At 41.3% G+C, this 20,512-nt stretch overlaps 1 protein-coding gene across 1 annotated transcript; it reads left to right on the top strand.

Annotated features, from left to right (window-relative positions):
• Window positions 1-12,038: 12,038 nt before the first annotated feature.
• Window positions 12,039-12,861, top strand: FTHL17 (ferritin heavy chain like 17). Its single transcript, XM_054470952.2, has one exon. The coding sequence runs from the start codon at window positions 12,158-12,160 to the stop codon at window positions 12,707-12,709; it is 552 nt and encodes a 183-aa protein (XP_054326927.1). The 5' UTR covers window positions 12,039-12,157; the 3' UTR covers window positions 12,710-12,861.
• The last annotated feature ends 7,651 nt before the right edge of the window (window positions 12,862-20,512 follow it).

Raw genomic sequence — 20,512 nt, 5'->3', positions numbered from 1 at the left:
GCATCTAGGTTGAATCCATACCTTTGCTGCCGTGAATAGCACAGTGATGAATATACAAGTGCACACGTCTTTTTGGTAGAATGACTTCTTTTCCTTTGGCTATATACCCAATAATGGGATTATTGGGTTGAATGGTAGTTCTGTTTTAAGTTATTTGAGAAATATCCAAGCTGCTTTCCACAGTGAGTGAACTAATTTACATTTCCACTAACAGTGTATAAGTGTTCCCACTTTCTCTGCAACCACACAGAGAAAGGGGGAACACTTTTTAATAATACCCCCCCAAAATGTGGGTTCTAAACAACTTAAAAAAAAACTAGGATAAATGGGTAAAACATGCATGGCAGAGATTTTATTTTTCACCAAATATAACGTTTTCTCCTGCATTTCCCAGCCTCCGTTGAAGGTGGTTTGAGCTGAAGTGCATATGACTTCTGGTCCAAGGCAGCAAAGAGCAAGAGAAAGGTTTCCATGTTTCCTCTTTCCCTTCTGTGCAGTTGGAAGTAAAGAATTCTGAGATGGCAGAACTGCTGGATGGAATTTTAGCCTGCATCTATAAGTTAGCCACCAGTGGACAGCCATAAAAGAGAGTCATTTTAGTTGCCTCAGACTGTGATGTAAGCAAGAAATATTTTCTTGGGGGGTGGAGCCAAGATGGCCGAATAGGAACAGCTCCAGTCTACAGCTCCCAGTGTGAGCGACACAGAAGACGAGTGATTTCTGCATTTCCAACTGAGGTACTGCGTTCATCTCAATGGGGAATGTCAGACAGTGGGTGCAGGACAGTGGGTGCAGCACACCAAGCGTGAGCCGAAGCAGGGTGAGGCATCGCCTCACCCAGGAAGCGCAAGGTGTCAGGGAATTCCCTTTCCTAGTCAAAGAAAGGGGTGACAGATGGCACCTGGAAAATCAGGTCACTCCCACCCTAATACTGCGCTTTTCCAATGGTCTTAGCAAATGGCACGCCAGGAGATTATATCCTGTGCCTGGCTGGGAGGGTCCTATGCTCATGGAGCCTCGCTCATTGTTAGCACAGCAGTCTGAGATCAAACCGCAAGGCGGCAGCAAGGCTGGGGGAGGTGCGCCTGCCATTGCCAAGGCTTGAGTAGGTAAACAAAGCGGCAGGGAAGCTCGAACTGGGTGGAGCCCACTGCAGCTCCAGGAGGCCTGCCTGCCTCTGTACACTCCACCTCTGGGGGCAGGGCATAGCCAAACAAAAGGCAGCAGAAACCCCTGCAGACTTAAATGTCCCTGTCTGATAACTTTGAAGAGAGTAGTGGTTCTCCCAGCATGCAGCTTGAGATCTGAGAACGGACAGACTGCCTCAAGTGGGTCCCTGACCCCCGAGTAGCCTAACTGGGAGGCACCCTCCAGTAGGCGCAGACTGACACCTCACACAGCCAGGTACTCCTCCGAGACAAAACTTCCAGAGGAACTATTAGGCAGCAACATTTGCTGTTCACCAACATCCACTGTTCTGCAGCCTCTGCTGCTGATACCCAGGCAAACAGGGTCTGGAGTGGACCTCCAGCAAACTCCAACAGACCTGCAGCTGAGGGTCCTGACTGTTAGAAGGAAAACTAACAAACAGAAAGGACATCCACACCAGAACCCCATCTGTACGTCACCATCATCAAAGACCAAAGGCAGATAAAACCAGAAAGATGGGGAAAAAACAGAGCCGAAAAACTGGAAACTCTAGAAATCAGAGTGCCTCTCCTCCTCCAAAGGAATGCAGCTCCTCACCAGCAACAGAACAAAGCTGGACGGAGAATGACTTTGACGAGCTGAGAGAAGAAGGCTTCAGACCATCAAACTACTCCGAGCTAAAGGAGGAAGTTCGAACCCATGGCAAAGAAGTTAAAAACCTTGAAAAAAGATTAGACGAATGGCTAACTAGAATAACCAATGCAGAGAAGTCCTTAAAGGACCTGATGGAGCTGAAAACCACGGCACGAGAACTACGTGACGAATGCACAAGCCTCAGTAGCCGATTCGATCAATGGGAAGAAAAGGTATCAGTGCTGGAAGATCAAATGAATGAAATGAAGCGAGAAGAGAAGTTTAGAGAAAAAAGAATAAAAAGAAACGAACAAAGCCTCCAAGAAATATGGGACTATGTGAAAAGACCAAATCTACGTCTGACTGGTGTAGCTGAAAGTGACGGGGAGAGTGGAACCAAGTTGGAAAACACTCTGCAGGATATTATCCAGGAGAACTTCCCCAATCTAGCAAGGCAGGCCAACATTCAGATTCAGGAAATACAGAGAATGCCACAAAGATACTCCTCCAGAAGAGCAACTCCAAGATACATAATTGTCAGATTCACCAAAGTTGAAATGAAGGAAAAAATGTTAAGGGCAGCCAGAGAGAAATGTCGGGTTACTCACAAAGGGAAGCCCATCAGACTAACAACTGATCTCTCGGCAGAAACTCTACAAGCCAGAAGAGAGTGGGGGCCAATATTCAACATTCTTAAAGGAAAGAATTTTCAACCCAGAATTTCATATCCAGCCAAACTAAGCTTCATAAGTGAAGGAGAAATAAAATACTTTGCAGACAAGCAAATGCTGAGAGATTTTGCCACCACCAGGCCTGCCCTAAAAGAGCTCCTGAAGGAAGCACTAAACATGGAAAGGAACAACCAGTACCAGCCACTGCAAAAACATGTCAAATGGTAAAGATCATCGAGGCTAGGAAGAAACTGCATCAACTAACGAGCCAAATAACCAGCTAACATCATAATGACAGGATCAAATTCACACATAACAATATTAACCTTAAATGTAAATGGGTTAATTGGAAATTAAAAGACACAGACTGGCAAATTGGATAAAGAGTCAAGACCCATCAGTGTGCTGTATTCAGGAAACCCATTTCACGTGCAGAGACACACATAGGCTCAAAATAAAGGGATGGAGGAAGATTTACCAAGAAAATGGAAAACAAAAAAAGGCCGGGGTTGCAATCCTAGTCTCTGATAAAACAGACTTTAAACCAACAAAGATCAAAAGAGACAAAGAAGGCCATTACATAATGGTAAAGGGATCAATTCAACAAGAAGGGCTAACTATCCTAAATATATATGCACCCAATACAGGAGCACCCAGATTCATAAAGCAAGTCCTTAGAGACCTACAAAGAGACTTAGACTCCCATACAATAATAATGGGAGATTTTAACACCCCACTGTCAACATTAGACAGATCAACAAGACAGAAAGTTAACAAGGATATCCAGGAATTGAACTCAGCTCTGCACCAAGCAGACCTAATAGACATCTACAGAACTCTCCACCCCAAATCAACAGAATATACATTCTTTTCAGCACCACACCACACCTATTCCAAAATTGACCACATACTTGGAAGTAAAGCACTCCTCAGCAAATGTAAAAGAACACAAATTATAACAAACTGTCTCTCAGACCACAGTGCAATCAAACTAGAATTCAGGATAAAGAAACTCACTCAAAACCGCTCAACTACATGGAAACTGAACAATCTGCTCCTGAATGACTACCCGGTACATAACAAAATGAAGGCAGAAATAAAGATGTTCTTTGAAACCAACGAGAACCAAGACACAACATACCAGAATCTCTGGGACACGTTCAAAGCAGTGTGTACAGGGAAATTTATAGCACTAAATGCCCACAAGAGAAAGCAGGAAAGATCTAAAATTGACACCCTAACATCGCAATTAAAAGAACTAGAGAAGCAAGAGCAAACACATTCAAAAGCTAGCAGAAGGCAAGAAATAACGATGATCAGAGCAGAACTGAAGGAAATAGAGACACAAAAACCCTTCAAAAAATCAATGAATCCAGGAGCTGGTTTTTTGAAAAGATCAACAAAATTGATAGACCGCTAGCAAGATTAATAAAGAAGAAAAGAGAGAAGAATCAAATAGATTCAATAAAAAATGATAAAGGGGATATCACCACCGATCCCACAGAAATACAAACTACCATCAGAGAACATGATAAACACCTCTATGCAAATAAACTAGAAAATCTAGAAGAAATGGATAAATTCCTGAACACATATACCCTCCCAAGACTAAATCAGGAAGAAGTTGAATCTCTGAATAGACCAATAACAGGCTCTGAAATTGAGGCAATAATTAATAGCTTACCAACCAAAAAAAGTCCAGGACCAGATGGATTCACAGCCGAATTCTACCAGAGGTACAAGGAGGAACTGGTACCATTCCTTCTGAGATTATTCCAATCAATAGAGAAAGAGGGAATCCTCCCTAACTCATTTTATGAGGCCAGCATCATCCTGATACCAAAGCCTGGCAGAGACACAACAAAAAAAGAGAATTTTAGACCAATATCCTTGATGAACATCAATGCAAAAATCCTCAATAAAATACTGGCAAACTGAATCCAGCAGCACATCAAAAAGCGTATCCACCATGATCAAGTGGGCTTCATCCCTGGGATGCAAGGCTGGTTCAACATATGCAAATCAATAAACATAATCCAGCATATAAACAGAACCAACGACAAAAACCACATGATTATCTCAATAAATGCAGAAAAGGCCTTTGACAAAATTCAACAGCCCTTCATGCTAAAAACTCTCAAGAAATTAGGTATTGATGGGACGCATCTCAAAATAATAAGAGCTATCTATGACAAACCCACAGCCAATATCATACTGAATGGGCAAAAACTGGAAGCATTCCCTTTGAAAACTGGCACAAGACAGGGATGCCCTCTCTCACCACTCCTATTCAACATAGTGCTGGAAGTTCTGGCCAGGGCAATCAGGCAGGAGAAGGAAATAAAGGGTATTCAATTAGGAAAAGAGGAAGTCAAATTGTCCCTATTTGCAGATGACATGATTGTATATCTAGAAAACCCCATGGTCTCAGCCCAAAATCTCCTTAAGCTGATAGGCAACTTCAGCAAAGTCTCAGGATACAAAATCAATGCACAAAAGTCACAAGCATTCTTATACACTAATAACAGACAAACAGCCAAATCATGAGTGAACTCCCATTCACAATTGCTTCAAAGAAAATAAAATACCTAGGAATCCAACTTACAAGGGATGTGAAGGACCTCTTCAAGGAGAACTACAAACCACTGCTCAATGAAATAAAAGAGGATACAAACAAATGGAAGAACACTCCATGCTCATGGGTAGGAATAATCAATATTGTGAAAATGGCCATACTGCCCAAGGAAATTTATAGATTCAATGCCATCCCCATCAAGCTACCAATGACTTTCTTCACAGAATTGGAAAAAACTACTTCAAAGTTCATATGGAACCAAAAAAGAGCCCGCATCACCAAGTCAATCCTAAGCCAAAAGAACAAAGCTGGAGGCATCACGCTACCTGACTTCAAACTATACTACAAGGCTACAGTAACCAAAACAGCATGGTATTGTTATCAAAACAGAGATATAGACCAATGGAACAGAACAGAGCTGTCAGAAATAATGCCACATATCTACAACTATCTGATCTTTGACAAACCTGACAAAAACAAGAAATGGGGAAAGGATTCCCTATTTAATAAATGGTGCTGGGAAAACTGGCTAGCCATACATAGAAAGCTGAAACTGGATCCCTTCCTTATACCTTATACGAAAATTAATTCAAGATGGATTAAAGACTTAAATGTTAGACCTAAAACCATAAAAACCCTAGAAGAAAACCTAGGCAATACCATTCAGTACATAGGCATGGGCAAGGACTTCATGTCTAAAACACCAAAAGCAATGGCAACAAAAGCCAAAATTGACAGATGGGATCTAATGAAACTAAAGAGCTTCTGCACAGCAAAAGAAACTACCATCAGAGTGAACAGGAAACCTACAGAATGGGAGAAAATTTTTGCAATCTACTCGTCTGACGAAGGGCTAATATCCAGAATCTACAATGAACTCAAACAAATTTACAAGAAAAAAACAAACAACCCCATCAAAAAGTGGGCAAAGGATATGAACAGACACTTCTCAAATGAAGACATTTATGCAGCCAAAAGACACATGAAAAAATGTTCATCATCACTGGCCATCAGAGAAATGCAAATCAAAACCACAATGAGATACCATCTCACACCAGGTAGAATGGCAATCATTCAAAAGTCAGGAAACAACAGGTGCTGGAGAGGATGTGGAGAAATAGGAACACTTTTACACTGTTGGTGGGACTGTAAACTAGTTCAACCATTGTGGAAGTCAGTGTGGCAATTCCTCAGGGATCTAGAACTAGAAATACCATTTGACCCAGCCATCCCATTACTGGGTATATACCCAAAGGATAATAAATCATGCTGCTATAAAGACACATGCACGTGTATGTTTATTGTGGCACTGTTCACAATAGCAAAGACTTGGAACCAACCCAAATGTCCAACAATGATAGACTGGATTAAGAAAATGTGGCACATATACACCATGAAATACTATGCAGCCATTAAAAAAATGATGAGTTCATGTCCCTTGTAGGAGTATGGATGAAGCTGGAAACCATCATTCTCAGCAAACTATCGCAAGGACAGAAAACCAAACACCACATGTTCTCACTCATAGGTGGGAACTGAACAATGAGAACACTTGGACACAGGGTAGGGAACATCACACACCGGGGCCTGTTGTGGGGTGGGGGGAGTGGGGAGGGATAGCATTAGGAGATATACCTAATGCTAAATGACGAGTTAATGGGTGCAGCACACCAACATGGCACATGTATACGTATGTAACAAACCTGCACAGTGTGCACATGTACCCTAAAACTTAAAGTATAATAAAAAATAAAAAAATTTAAAAAAAGAAATATTTTCTTCAGCCATTGAGATTTTAGTGTTTTTTTTGTTACTGAAGCATAGCTCAGCCTAGCCTGACTATTATAGTCAGGCTAGTGTTCTCTGTGAAGGAATTGAATGCCATATAATACCGATTATTCAGCCTCTATTTAGAAAAGATAATAAACAAAGGAAACTTTTAAAATATCTTTTTGGCTATCTGAAATTGAAATTGAGGGTTATATTTTCCTTCCTAGGAACAAATAATTAAGAGGCATCAAATTAAGTAATCAGCATGTATAATCTCTTGTGTACATTGATTGGGCCCACTGACACAGTGCTGTGCAGAACACTCTGTGATAGCTTTAATCATGGGCAATAGAAGGCAGACAGAGAAGGACAAAGCTTTACTTGAAATAAATAAAGCTTTACTCGAGATATTCCTCAAACCTTATTAAGTCAACATCTTCCACAACCAGACTTTTAAACATGGTTACTAACAAGTAGAACCCCTGCTTCATCTTACCTGATCCTCATTCTAATGAATCTACTAATGAGATGAGAGGTAATCAAAACGCTAGTCACCTAAGGAGAGACGGAATCCAAAGGCCACAGAAATCCACAAGCTAGAGCACTTTGGGGGTCTGAGGCAGGCGGATCACGAGGTCAGGCGGATCATGAGGTGGGCGTAGATCAAGACATCCTGGCTAACATGATGAAACCCCATCTCTACCAAAAATACAAAAAATTAGCCAGGCGTGGTGGCACACGCCTGCAGTCCCAGCTACTCGGGAGGCTGAGGCAGGAGAATCGTTTGAACCCGGGAGGCGGAGGTTGCAGTGAGCTGAGATCACACCACTGCACTCCAGCCTGGGTGACAGAGCAAGACTCCATCTCAAAAAAAAAAATAAATAAATAAAAAGAAAATAAATCCATAAGCTAGAAAGCTGGAGCCTGAATCTTGGGTGGCAGTCTCACCTATGCCATTATTATTTTGGCCCGCACCTATCCTAAGTCAGGTACTTTATTTCTCCCATCAGTTCCATTGATCCTCTGGCCTGAAAGAACGTCCAGCTACACACTGGTTTCTGGGACCCCATGAATTTCTTAGGCTGTGCATTAAACTTGAGCCAAAGAATACCTGCTCTTTGTAGTAATGTTTGCAGAAGGCCTATCCTGAGAATGGTCCTACTGCATCCAGGGAGCAAAATGTATAAAAGGGAAATAAAGGCGCCCTCTTAATTATCTGCCCTGAAGAGATGGAGCCAAGAGAAAAAATACCTCAACTTCACTCCTCCCCTGCCCTCCCATATCCTGCCAGTGCCTCCCATTGACTGAATGCAACTAGAAGCCAGACAGCACAAGGGACCTAGGGGTGCAGTACATACAGGTCCACCTCCTTCTCCCAGTGTGCCACGTAAGATGGAGAAAAGCAGACAGTAGTCTTAGAGAGGCAGATGGAGATTATCCAGCACACTGAATAGAAGTGAAAAGTTATAACCTTAGAAACAATTTCTATTTAACTGACGAATATCAGCCATCGACTTACATACAATGGGCATGTCTAAGTTCTGAGGGTTTTCCTTTGCTCCTCAAGATAGTGATTCTTCTTTTTTCCCCCAAAATCAGAACAGCAAGGAATTAGAGACTGGAAAGAGCATTTTCTTCTTTAGAATATGGTATGGGTGTGAGTGTTGGACGTCTCATTAGTGTCCAACCAAATAGGAGCCACCATTGTCCTATGGCCTTTGTGCTAAAAAGTTGTCCCATAGTAGGGCCAAGAAGAATGCATTAGAGCTTCCCTACATCTGATCACCAGCTGGAAGGAAACTTCTCTGGAAGATAAAGCCCATGGCCCAGTCCTGGATACTCCACACTCTTAGTATCTGTGGATCCGAACACCCCTTCCAGGGGTATGATTCAGGGAGCACAAAAGTGCTAATGAGAGGATCCTTCTTCCTGGCTCCAAAAGCTCAGGTTCCTACCTCTTTCCCAGGGTTAACTTTACTCAGACCATGAACCTCAGCCTGTCAAACTCCCATCTGAGTCAATCAACCTTCCACCCCTCAAATCTCTGTTAACTACATTCTCTGCCTGGAAACTCTCATCACTCCTCTGGTTCTCAGCTGGTTCCAGTTTTCTACAGACCTTTACTGGTCACCCCTACTTCTCTATCTTCCCCAGTTTGCATCAGGCCAGCCTCAGCCCCACAGTGGCTACAGTGTTCTGCTGGTGAGGTACCTCTGTGGCCTGCTCCCTGAATATCCACTTCCTCTGCCAGTTTTCACTGGTCTCCTACAACCCTGGACTACTCCCTGCCTCCTTCTCCTCAGAGATGCTATCTTTCCACAGTCCATATAGAATTCCACAGTCAGGAATTCTATGCCTTTAGGTCCTAAGTAATTTTCTGGAATCACATCTCAGGTGAGCAACCCATAAAAGTGCTCACTTTACCAAGTCAACTTCCCTGGGCTTCAATTGTGTTCCTGGTTGGGTGGGGGTGGACTTGGGGAGTGCTAAAGAATAATTAGGAGGAAAAAAGTAAAATCATGACTCTCACATAAATATAAAATCTGTGCATGAAACATTTTATTTAACTTATTAATTAATGAGGAAACCAGTAAGACGTTACAAATGGCTCAAAGGAGAATTCAAAGAGCCATCCATATATAGGAACAAGGAATATTGAAATAAGGAATGTACAAATAGATGTAAAATAAGTCAAAAATCAATTGCATTTCACCAGACATTTATTTGCATTTCTGTGGACAAGAACTGTTTGCATTATTATTAGTTTTCTACAATCTGAAGAGTTAGAAAATAACTCAAAGTCAATGAAAGGTGGAGATAACCCAGAAAGGTACTCTAAAAAACACATCCAGGAAATTGTTTTTGCTGATTTTAAAGTCTTTCACAATTTTTTGTGATAGGAGAAAGGTCTCTTCCCTTTCCCACAGAAAACTACATCTAGTATAATAAATAGCACAAGCATTGTCTGTGATGTGAGAACAGGCATTTTTGCTTGTGGAGTCCAATATATGTGTCCTCTTTATCTCTAAACCTTGATGAGATAGAGGCCTCCTCCCTCTTAGAGCACTGCTACTCAGAATGTGGTCTGGCATCACCTGAGATGTTTAGAAATTCTGATTTGGAGCCCCAGCCTAAATCAAAATCTTTATTTTTAAACGTCCTGGACCTAAATAAATTAAAAGACATCCCATGTTTATGGACTAGAAGAGTTAATATTAAGATACCGATATTCCCACAAAAGACCTACAGGTTTAATGCAATCCCTAACAAAATCCCAGTAGGCTGTTGTTGTTTTTTTTTAAAAAAAAAAAAAAAAAACAAACGAAATTGACAAGCATATCCTAAAATTCATAGGAAATTCAAGGGACCCAGAATAGCCAAAGCAATCTCTGCAGAAGAGCAGAGCTGGATGACTATACTTCCCAATTTCAAAACTTACTACAAAGCTATAGTAATCAAGCCAGTGTTGTGCCAGCATCAGTTTAGACACATAGATTGACAGAACAGAATTGGGAGTCCAGAAATAAACCCATACATCTATGGTCAATTGATTTTTGACAAGTGTGCCAAGACCATCTAGTGGAGAAAGAATGGTCTTCTCAACAAATGGTGCTAGGACAACTGGATATCCACACACAAAGGAATGAAATTGGACAATGACCTCATATCATATACAAAAATTAACTCAAAATGAGTTAGAAACTTAAATGTAAAAGGTAAAACTGTGAAATTATTCAAAGAAAACCTGCGCATAAATGTTTATGACCTTGAATTAGGCAATGGTTTCTTAGGACACTAAAAGCACAAGTGACAAGAGAAAAACAGAAAAATTGAACATAATTAAGAACTTTGTGCTTCAAAGGACACCATTAAGAAAGTGAAAAAAAAAAACAGAATGAGAGAAAATATTTGCAAATCATATATCTGAAAAAGGACTTGCACACATAATATACACAGAACTCTTAAAACTCAACAATAAAAGTACAAATAACCCAATTTTAAAATGGGCAAAGGACTTGAATAGAGTTTTCTCCAAAGAAGATACAAATGACTATGAAAAGATGCTCAACATCAATAGCCATTACAGAAATGCAAATCAAAACCACAGTGAGATACCACTTTACATCCACTAAAACAACAACAAAGACAATGACAGTGTTGGAACCTTCATACATTGTTAGTGGGCATGTAAAATGATGAGGGGACTTTGGAAAATAGTCTAGCAGTTCCTCAAAATGTTAAACAGGGTCTTAACATATGACCCAGCAATTCTAGTCCCAGGTATATACCCAAGGGAATTGAAAACATATGTCTATTATAAAAATCCTCATAGCTGCATTAGTCATAATAGTCACAAAATGGAAACAACCCAAATGCCCATCGACTGATGAATGAGTAAATAAAATGTGGCCTATCCATACAATGGAATATAATTCAGCCATAAAAAAGATAAAAGTTAAAGACATTTTGCTAAATGAAAGAGGCCATATAAAGGTCGCATATAATATGATTTATTTGAAATGTCCAGAGTAAGCAAATCTCTAGAAACAGAGATTTCATTTGTGGTTGTCGGGCCTGTGAGGGAGGCGAGATGGGCAGTAACTACTCATGGGTAGGGGATTTCATTTTGGAATAAGGAAAACGTTCTGAAATTAGATTTTTGGTGATGGGGTCATAGTTACACAACTTCATGAATATACTAAAAACCATGGAAATGTTTCAGAGGGTGAACTTTATGGTAGAGGAATTGTATCTCAATAGTGCAGTTTGTTGTTGTTGTTTGAGACAAGTCTCGCTCTGTTGCCCAGGCTGGCGTGTAATGGCACAATCCCAGCTCACTGCAACCTCCGCCTCTCGGGTTCAAGCAATTCTCCTGCCTCAGCCTCCCGAGTAGCTGGGACTACAGGCGCACGCGCCAGCATGCCCGGCTAATTTTTTTTTTGTATTTTTAGTAGAGACGGGGTTTCACCATGTTGGCCAGGTTGGTCTCCATCTCCTGACCTCGTGATCCGCCCGCCCCGGCCTCCCAAAGTGCTGGGATTACAGGCGTGAGCTACCGTGCCTGGCCTAGAGCAGTTATTTTTAAAAGATGGTCTTGAAACGTTCAGCGCCAAGTGGCCGGGATTTCCGACGGAAGTCAGCGCTTGTGCCCCCACCCCCTTGCCCCGCAACTCTGTCCCCGCCCCCCCGCCCCTACCCCCACCGACAGAACGCGCTCCTTCCTAACGGTCGCCACTGCCCACTTCCGGTTTCATCGCACACCCGCCTTTCACTATCCGCCATTCTTGTCACCTCAGCCGCTGCCCTCGTTACCGCACCGACTTCGCCCGTGTGCTCGCCCGCACTCGCGCTGCCCGCCATGGCCACAGCCCAGCCGTCGCAGGTGCTCCAGAAGTACGACGCCAACTGCGAGGCCGCCGTCAACAGCCACATCAGGCTGGAGCTCTACGCCTCCTACCTGTACCTGTCCATGGCCTTCTACTTCAACCGGGAAGACGTGGCCCTGGAGAACTTCTTCCATTACTTCCTGCGCCTGTCGGACGACAAGATGGAGCATGCCCAGAAGCTGATGAGGCTGCAGAACCTGCGCGGTGGCCGCATCCGCTTTCACGATATCAGGAAGCCAGAGCGCCAAGGCTGGGAGAGCGGGCTCGTGGCCATGGAGTCCGCCTTCCACCTGGAGAAGAACGTCAACCAGAGCCTGCTCGATCTGTACCAGCTGGCCGTGGAGAAGGGCGACCCCCAGCTGTGCCACTTCCTGGAGAGCCACTACCTGCACGAGCAAGTCAAGACCATCAAAGAGCTGGGTGGCTACGTGAGCAACCTGCGCAAGATATGTTCCCCGGAAGCCGGCCTGGCTGAGTACCTGTTCGACAAGCTCACCCTGGGCGGCCGCGTCAAAGAGACTTGAGCCCAGATGGGCCCCACAGCCACGGGGTCCCTTCCCTGGGTCAGGCCACTAGGCGGGGCGTGCATGTTGCCCTTTCAGAACGTTCTCTTCGGTTTTATCTTTCAGTTTTACCATTGTTAGCAATAAAGTTACCTGGTTCTCAAAGCAATAAAGGTGTCCATTTGATACACCTGCAACTCTCACCTTTTAGGAATCAGGGCAAATCCCCATGCAGGTTTAAAGTAGGTATCCAGCAGTCTCTCCACCCACCCTTGCCCCATCTGCATGCAGCTCAGGATTTGCAGGGGTGGAGGGGAATGGTGTTTTATGGGCCCCTGGAAAACACATTAGTCTTCCCTTTGTAAACTACCAGGGTATGTGGGGTGGGTTGGGGTGGGGTGGTCACTCTTGGGCCCTGGTGGCTGTGGGTGCATTGGCACGGTAAAGTGTAAACATGGTCTGGAATTCATCATAGTGGTTGCCTCTGGGGAAGAAGTGAAGGAAATGGGATTGGGCAAGGATTAAAATAAACAAAGGGTCTTCAACTTTACATGAAAACTTGTAGTTTATTAAAATATGCCGATGTTAATGTTTGTTGATTCTGAATAGCAAGTGGGGGCTCTGGGTGACAGCACAGCAGGGTACCTCTTTGGCAAGCTCACTCTGGGTGACAGTTGTAATGGGAGCCTTAAGCTGGCTTTCCCATAGCCAAGGGGCTGACAAACTAAAATGGTACTTTGCAAGTCCAAGTCTTTTTATTTACATTGTTGTCCTTTGTTTTTGCAAGAATCTCAGGAAGAAGGAAGGACAAGTATCATGACTTTATTAGTGACAAAAAGGGAGGCCATACAGGCAAGAAGTTGTGGAATCTGGACATGAACCTCGATCTTCTGATGCCATGTTCCTTTTTCTTTCTGTTACCCTGCAAGTATATCAAGGGGTTAAAGAAGATTGTGTGGGTAGACTGGGAATCTAGCCAAATAACCAGCCCTGGAAGGGAGGGAAATCCGCCAACACTCTTAAAGACAGCCCTGATCACTGTAGTCTCTCCTAATTACAGGTGTGCCTTCCAGCCTAGGGTGGGGACAGCTTCTAAACCTCAGCCAAAATCCTTCTCATATGAAAGAAGCCTTCAGAATAAGCAACAGACTATATGAGGTAGTAGGGCACCTCACAGGAAGGCAGCCAACATCTGTACACTGGAACCCCTCTGTTCAGGTACTCTCCCTGAAACAGACAGTCACACTGTTGCCTGAGTTGGCATTGAATACCTGAGAAGGCCTTAGGGCTGGAAATCCCCAGAGTGCACCATCCATTCACCACATGTCTTCACTGTCAGTGGCTTCTCTTCAAGCACAGCAGGTAAATGGGGTGGCTACAAAACACACATGCTCTATCTGCAAATCTAGCTCATCTCAAAGCCTGGATAGAGAAGCCCTGTACGTTTACCATGCACAGTGTACTGTAATCTATACATTCCCTGTTGTGGTCTCTTTACTGAGATCTACAGCTGACGTCAGACTAGTTCCATCTTGGCCACGAGGCCCCCTCTTTATTCCATTTTTCCCTTTCCTGTGATTCAGAGACACCCCAGGATAATGCAGAGAAGTCTGCTTAGAACTACATCCTTTTATTTTACCCGGAAAAGCAGGATTTCCTCACCTGCAAGACCCAAAGAGGATTGTGATTACACTCCAGCGCCTATCACAGGCCACTACTTGTAGTGTCACATTTCACAGCTTTTCTTTCAGAATCCCTGGCTGGGAAGTCTAGGTAAAGCAGCAGCTCAATTGTTTCTATTCTTGTTTCACTGCGACAAAAACATGAATGTCCTAAATCCCCTCCTTTTGGTTCAGTTTTAGGGTCCACAAACAGCCTTTTGAATATGTGGGGCAACTGTGGGAAAAACAAGAGAAACATTTAGACCAAGCTGGCCCCACTGGCACTTTTCAATGTCTTGACCTTATCCATCGCTGCAAGTCTCCTCATTTTCCCACCCTCCCTTGCCACATTCCTCTCAAAAGGAGTGAGCAAACTTCTTACAGGTGGGCCACATTCCCACATACACACAGCCTTCCCAATTCTTTGAGAGCCTGACTTTCAATACTTGAGAGTGAGTTGTGCCTCAGTCTTCCAGCCCTGAAAAATACCACCCTGAGACATACAACTGGATGCTTGTCAGTCATTCGTTGTGCTCTATTGCTTGGGGGAATGATGTCCGAAACAGTGGCTGTTGCTATGGGTACCAAAATCTCAGGCAATGATAGTATCGGGACTGAGGGAAAATGGTAAAATTGATAACTTCATCTCAGACTCAAACACGGATTCAAATTAACTGTGTTGAATAATTTACCTCTGGGGAAAAAACCCTCACTCTATGACAAAAGGAAATTTCTTAATAGATGGTTGTCACTGACAACTTGTACTTCATTTTCCAGAAAAAGGAAAAGTATTTTTTTCTTAGAAATGTGTGTGACAAGCAGTACAAAGCACCCATTAATTTCTCCTGAATCTTCTCTACCCTGGAAATTTGCTCTACATTTCTGATTTTTAAATTCTCCTTTAATTTTTCTTTTCACTTACCAGCAATTACAGTTTCTTTTCACAAGCCTGAGAGACATATCTAATCAAGTATTTAGTAGAGAAAAGCATTGTCTGTAACCTCGAAAGTGATACTATGTTTCAGATTTTAAAATAACAATTTTTGTTTTACAAATAATTTGATGTTACTGTTGTTGCTGTTGTTATTGCAGTCCTAAGTTCTGGTTCAGAGAAATATTGATGGAGAATTTGCCTCAGGAAAGCTGAAAGGAAAGGTGAAATGGGAGTAATCATATTAGCAAAGTGTGAGGACACCTGAAAGGTAAAAGGAAAGAAATTTACACCTTGATTCACTAGTCAAGGGAGCTATAGGAGTGGGATGAGGTACAGTAAGAAAGGAAAGTACTAATGGCTATCATATTTTTAGGAATCCTGTGACCGTTTGGTTTGGGTTAGGTTATGAGTAGTAACAAAGACCAGAAAAGCAGAGTCTTAAAAAAGATAGGTTTTCTTTTTTATGTACAAAAGAAGTATGGAAGAAAACAGTTCAGGGCTGCTGTGGAAGAGCTTTCAATCACATTTCACGGATTCCAAGAGGCACGTTTTTTTTCTTTACATTTTAACATATTAAATTGGGATGTATCTTACAATCACTGTCAGCCATACCTGTCATTGCCTGAGGATGCACTGCAAAACTCGACAAAATGATATCATTGGCTAAGAAAAATCCTGGAGATATTAGAAGTGTACTCTTTTAAAAAAATACCGCGTCACCAGCACGCTTGATGGCACAGAGGACGATATTAAGAGATATCAATGATTCTGAGTACAGAAGTGATTTAGAAGAGTTGAAATTTGAATCTGAAGTTCTAGCAGTACTTGAAACAATTTATTTAGCACATAGTTTCCTTTTTATGTGTACACACAAGAGTGATTCAATAACAAAAGTCTGTGCTTAAATAAGTATAAAAGAGATTTTCCAGTAACTGAAATTTAAAAATCTAAGGGATAAGAAAACACTGTGTTCTAATTTAGTTGGTAGCACTTTCTTTTTGTGTGGTACACAGAATAATGGTGTGCCTTAAATTAGTATGTTTGATTTGATAAAATACATTATCTTGTTGTTCCACTGAACAGGGCTTCCAGTACAAAGGTCATCTCATGATCCACATGGCTATTACAGCTCCAACCATTACATTAGCATGTCAGGAAGGAGAAAGAACATATATATATACATACATATATGTATATATATGTATGTATATATACATAGGAGTGAGGGAAGATCAGGACATTTATTAGGAGGAAAGAAAAGATTATACATCTAAGTGTAACGGAGGATTGATCTTCAAGTTAAGGGCTGGTTGCTTACTGTGATCTCTGATGATATTATTTTCCTCCTAAACCAGAGGATCCAACAGAAGGCCTCAGGCCAGATTCATCTACAGACGTGTTTTACTTGGACTAATGATTTTTTAATAACCTTTTTATTTTGGAATAATTTTAAATTTTATATTTAAATTGCAAAGATGGTACAGTTTCTGCATATCCTTTCCCCAGTTTGCTGTAATGTTAACATCTTACAGAACCATGGTACATTTGTCAAAAATAAGAAATTAAAATTGGCACATTACTATTAACTAAACCCCACACTGTATTCAGATTTCACAAGTTTTTCCACTGACGTTCTTTTCCTGTTCCAAGTTCCAATCCAGGCTTCTACATTGCATTTAATTGTCATGTCTTCTTTGTCTCCTCTATCTCAGTCTTTCCTTATTTTTCATAACCTTCACAGCTTTTAAGACTACTGATCATGTATTTTGTGGAATGTTTCTCAATTTGGATTTGTCAGGTGCTGCTCTCATGATTAGACTGAGATTCTGGGTTTTGGGGAAAAAGACCACTTTACCTCTGGAGTGTGCGTCTCATCACATCCTATCATTGAGGCTACATGACATGAACATGACTTATCATTGGCGATCTTAAACTTTATTGCTTGGTTAGAGTGGTGTTGGCCAGGTTTCTCCACTTAAAGTTGCTATCCGCTTTCCGAACTCTGTTCTTTAAAGTGAGTCATCAAGTCCAGTTCACCCTCAAGAGGCTAGGAGGAGGAGCACCGCCTGGATGGACAGAGTATTTACCTACAATATTTGGAATTCTTCTATAAGAAAAATTTGTACCTTCTTTCCCATTTATTTATTCAATCATTTATTTATCTCACTATGGATTCATGGATATTTATTTAGTACTTTGGGTTATAATTCAGAACTACATTATTTGTTTTGTTCCTCAAATTGTTCCACATTTGGCCAGTTGGAGATCCTTCAGTTGGCTCCTGTGTTCCTTTGATGTAGTCTCATCCTCTGTGTGTATGTATGTAGCATTTCCTTACTTTTTAGCACTACAATATGCTCCAGACTCATGATGTATTTTCCCTGCCCCAGCTCTAGAATTAGCCATTTTCCAGAGTCCTTGTCCCTTTTATTAGATAAATCGTATTTAAAAATGAACGTCTTGAGAAGCCAATGAATTATAACTTTTTTATTTTAATTGACACATAATAATCGTGCATGTATATGGGGTACAATGTGATAGTTAGATATGCATATACTTTGTGTGATGATCAAATCAGGATAATTACATATCCATCATCTCAAACATTTATGAATTCTTTGTGATGAGAACACTCACAATTCTGTCTTGTAGCTATTTTGAGATATGCAATACCTTATTGTTGACTATAGTCTCCCTACCGTGCAACAGGACACCAGAACTAATTCTTCCTTTCTAACTGTAACTTCCCACCCTCCTTTTTCTCCCAGTCTCTAGTCTCTGGCAACGACTATCTACTTACTATTTCTATGAGATCAACTTTTTAAGATTCCACATATGAGTGAGAACGTACGGTGTTTGTCTTTCTGTTAGTGAGAACGTACAGTGTTTGTCTTTCTGTGTCCTCCAGGTTCACCTATGCTGTTGCAAATGACAGGATTTCATTCTTCCTGTAGCTGAGTAGTAATCTATTGTGTAGATATACCACATTTTCTTTATCCATTCATCTGTTGTAGGATACTTAGGTTAATTCCATATCCTGGCTATTCTGAATATGCTGCAATGAACAGGTGAGTGTGGATGCCTCTCTGACATACTGGTTTCATTTCCTTTCGATATATACCCAGTAGTAGTATTGCTGGATTATATGGTAGTTCTATTTTTAATTTTTTGAAGAACCTTCATAATGTTTTCCATCGTGGCTGTACTAATTTACATACCTACCAACAATACACAAAAGTTCCCTTTTCTCCACATCCTCACCAACACTTGTTATCTTTTATCTTTTTGACAATAGCCATTCTAACTGGCGTGAGTTAATATCTCCTTGTGGTTTTGACTTGTATTTTCCTGATGATTAGTGATTGGCTCTTTAGTTTGTTTTTATTTTTGTTGTTGTTGTGGGGGGTTTTATTTTTATTTTTATTATTTTTTGCTCACAATTGCTTTGGCTATTCAGGGGTCTTTTGTGGTTCCATACAAATTTTAGGGTTTTTTTCTACTTCTGTGAAGAATGTTATTGATTTTTTGATAGCGATTGCATTGAATCTGTGGATCACTTTGGGTATATAAACATTTTTAGCAATAATAGTTCTTCCAATCCACAAACATGAAATATCTTTTTATTTGTTTCCTCTTCAATTACTTTTATCAATATTTTAGAGTTTGCAGTAATCTTTCAATTTCATGATTAAATTTATTCCTAGCTATCTTTTTTTAGCTATTGTAAATGGAGTTGTTTTCTTGATTTCTCTTTCAGATAGTTCACAACTAGCATATGGAAACACTACTGATTGTTGTATGTTGATTTTTGTATACTGAAACTTTACTTTCTGTGTACTTGTAAAGTTTCCAAAGTTCTTCTTGTTGTTTAATTCTAGTTTTATATCATTGCTGTCAGAAAAGATATTTGATATCATTTCTATCTTCTTATGTTCGGTATAACTTGTTTTGTGGATAATGAACTTTTAATTGGGAAAGTTCTCATAAAATTATACATTCCTGGCTCCTTTTGAAAATACTGACTATCTGGCTACATTGGGCCCTGTTCCCATGGGAACCTTCATATGGAACTGAGTTTCAGCTGCCGTCTTAAAGCATACATATTCTCCAATTCACCACAGTACATGCCATTAAAGCAATGTAACTTAGGTACCTCAAAGTATACTATGGCAATAAAGTACCTCTTTATTGATTTAAATTACCTGCTGGGCCCTGCAGTCACTCATTTTTGTCTTGTTGTACTTAGACTTTCTGTCCCAGGTACCATGGTGAGTGAAGGAACCAGAAACTTGTTATACAACCTCAGGCCCAGAAAAAGGATGACCCCTTGGGTTGATGTGCCCTTCTGTCTCTGGGCCTCTCATGGTATTTGGGAGGTTACAATTGGGTCCTTGGACTCTTTGCCTTTGCTGCTCAGAAATTAGAAGAGCTCAGGTTATAGTTCAGTCTGCAAGTGTCTCTGTCAGTTTCTCATCCGCTTGTTGGCCAAAGTGTCAGTTTCTTTAACTTTTTGTCACTCCTCCTTGTCATGACTGGAAATTACCTTGATGTTTCTGTAGCCTTCAAATACATTGCCAGACAGGATGTACAGGGAGTCACAAACCAAGATGCTCACAGATCAAATAAAGACACTTATTTCAGTGTTTACTGAATGATATGGAGCATACAGTGAGAAATAAGGAAAGAGGGCAGTGAAGAGAAGAGAGGATGCTAGCAGGATGAAAGGACCATGCAGCCTAAATCCCATGTCAGAAAATGTTCACTCTGTCTTTTCTGTTTTAGCTTTGCCCACTGACTGTATGCTTATGAGGACCAGCAGTGAAGATAGCTAAAGTCAACACACACCTGCTCTAACAGACAGATCCAGGGGCAAGTACTCCTGGGCACAACTATAACTCACAGGTCACCTGCTAAGCAGGTATTTTAATCTAGTGTGTGAGAGAGAGGACATATGGGACCAGATAACTATTACCAACAAGCAGCTGATCTAAGGATGTTCCAACTGTCATGAATATTTGGTTTCTACTTGTTCTTTCCATCCCTTCTTTTTTTTTTTTTTTTTTTTTAATTTTTGAGATGGAGTTTCACTCTTGTCGCCCAGGCTTGAGTGCAATGGCTTGATCTCAGCTCACTACAACTTCCGCCTCCTGGGTTCAAGCGATTCTCCTGCCTCAGCCTCCCAAGTAGCTGGGATTACAGGCACCTGCCACCACGCCCAGCTAATTTTTG

The sequence above is a fragment of the Pongo pygmaeus genome, chromosome X, assembly GCF_028885625.2.
Source record: "Pongo pygmaeus isolate AG05252 chromosome X, NHGRI_mPonPyg2-v2.0_pri, whole genome shotgun sequence".
NCBI classification, from domain to species: domain Eukaryota; kingdom Metazoa; phylum Chordata; class Mammalia; order Primates; family Hominidae; genus Pongo; species Pongo pygmaeus.
Note: the sequence above shows the minus strand (reverse complement) of the source record. Positions and strands in the feature narration are given on the sequence as shown.

Bases quoted from the DNA above. Each gene is read 5' to 3' on its own strand.
- FTHL17 (XM_054470952.2), top strand. From the start codon at position 12,158: ATGGCCACAGCCCAGCCGTCGCAGGTGCTCCAGAAGTACGACGCCAAC.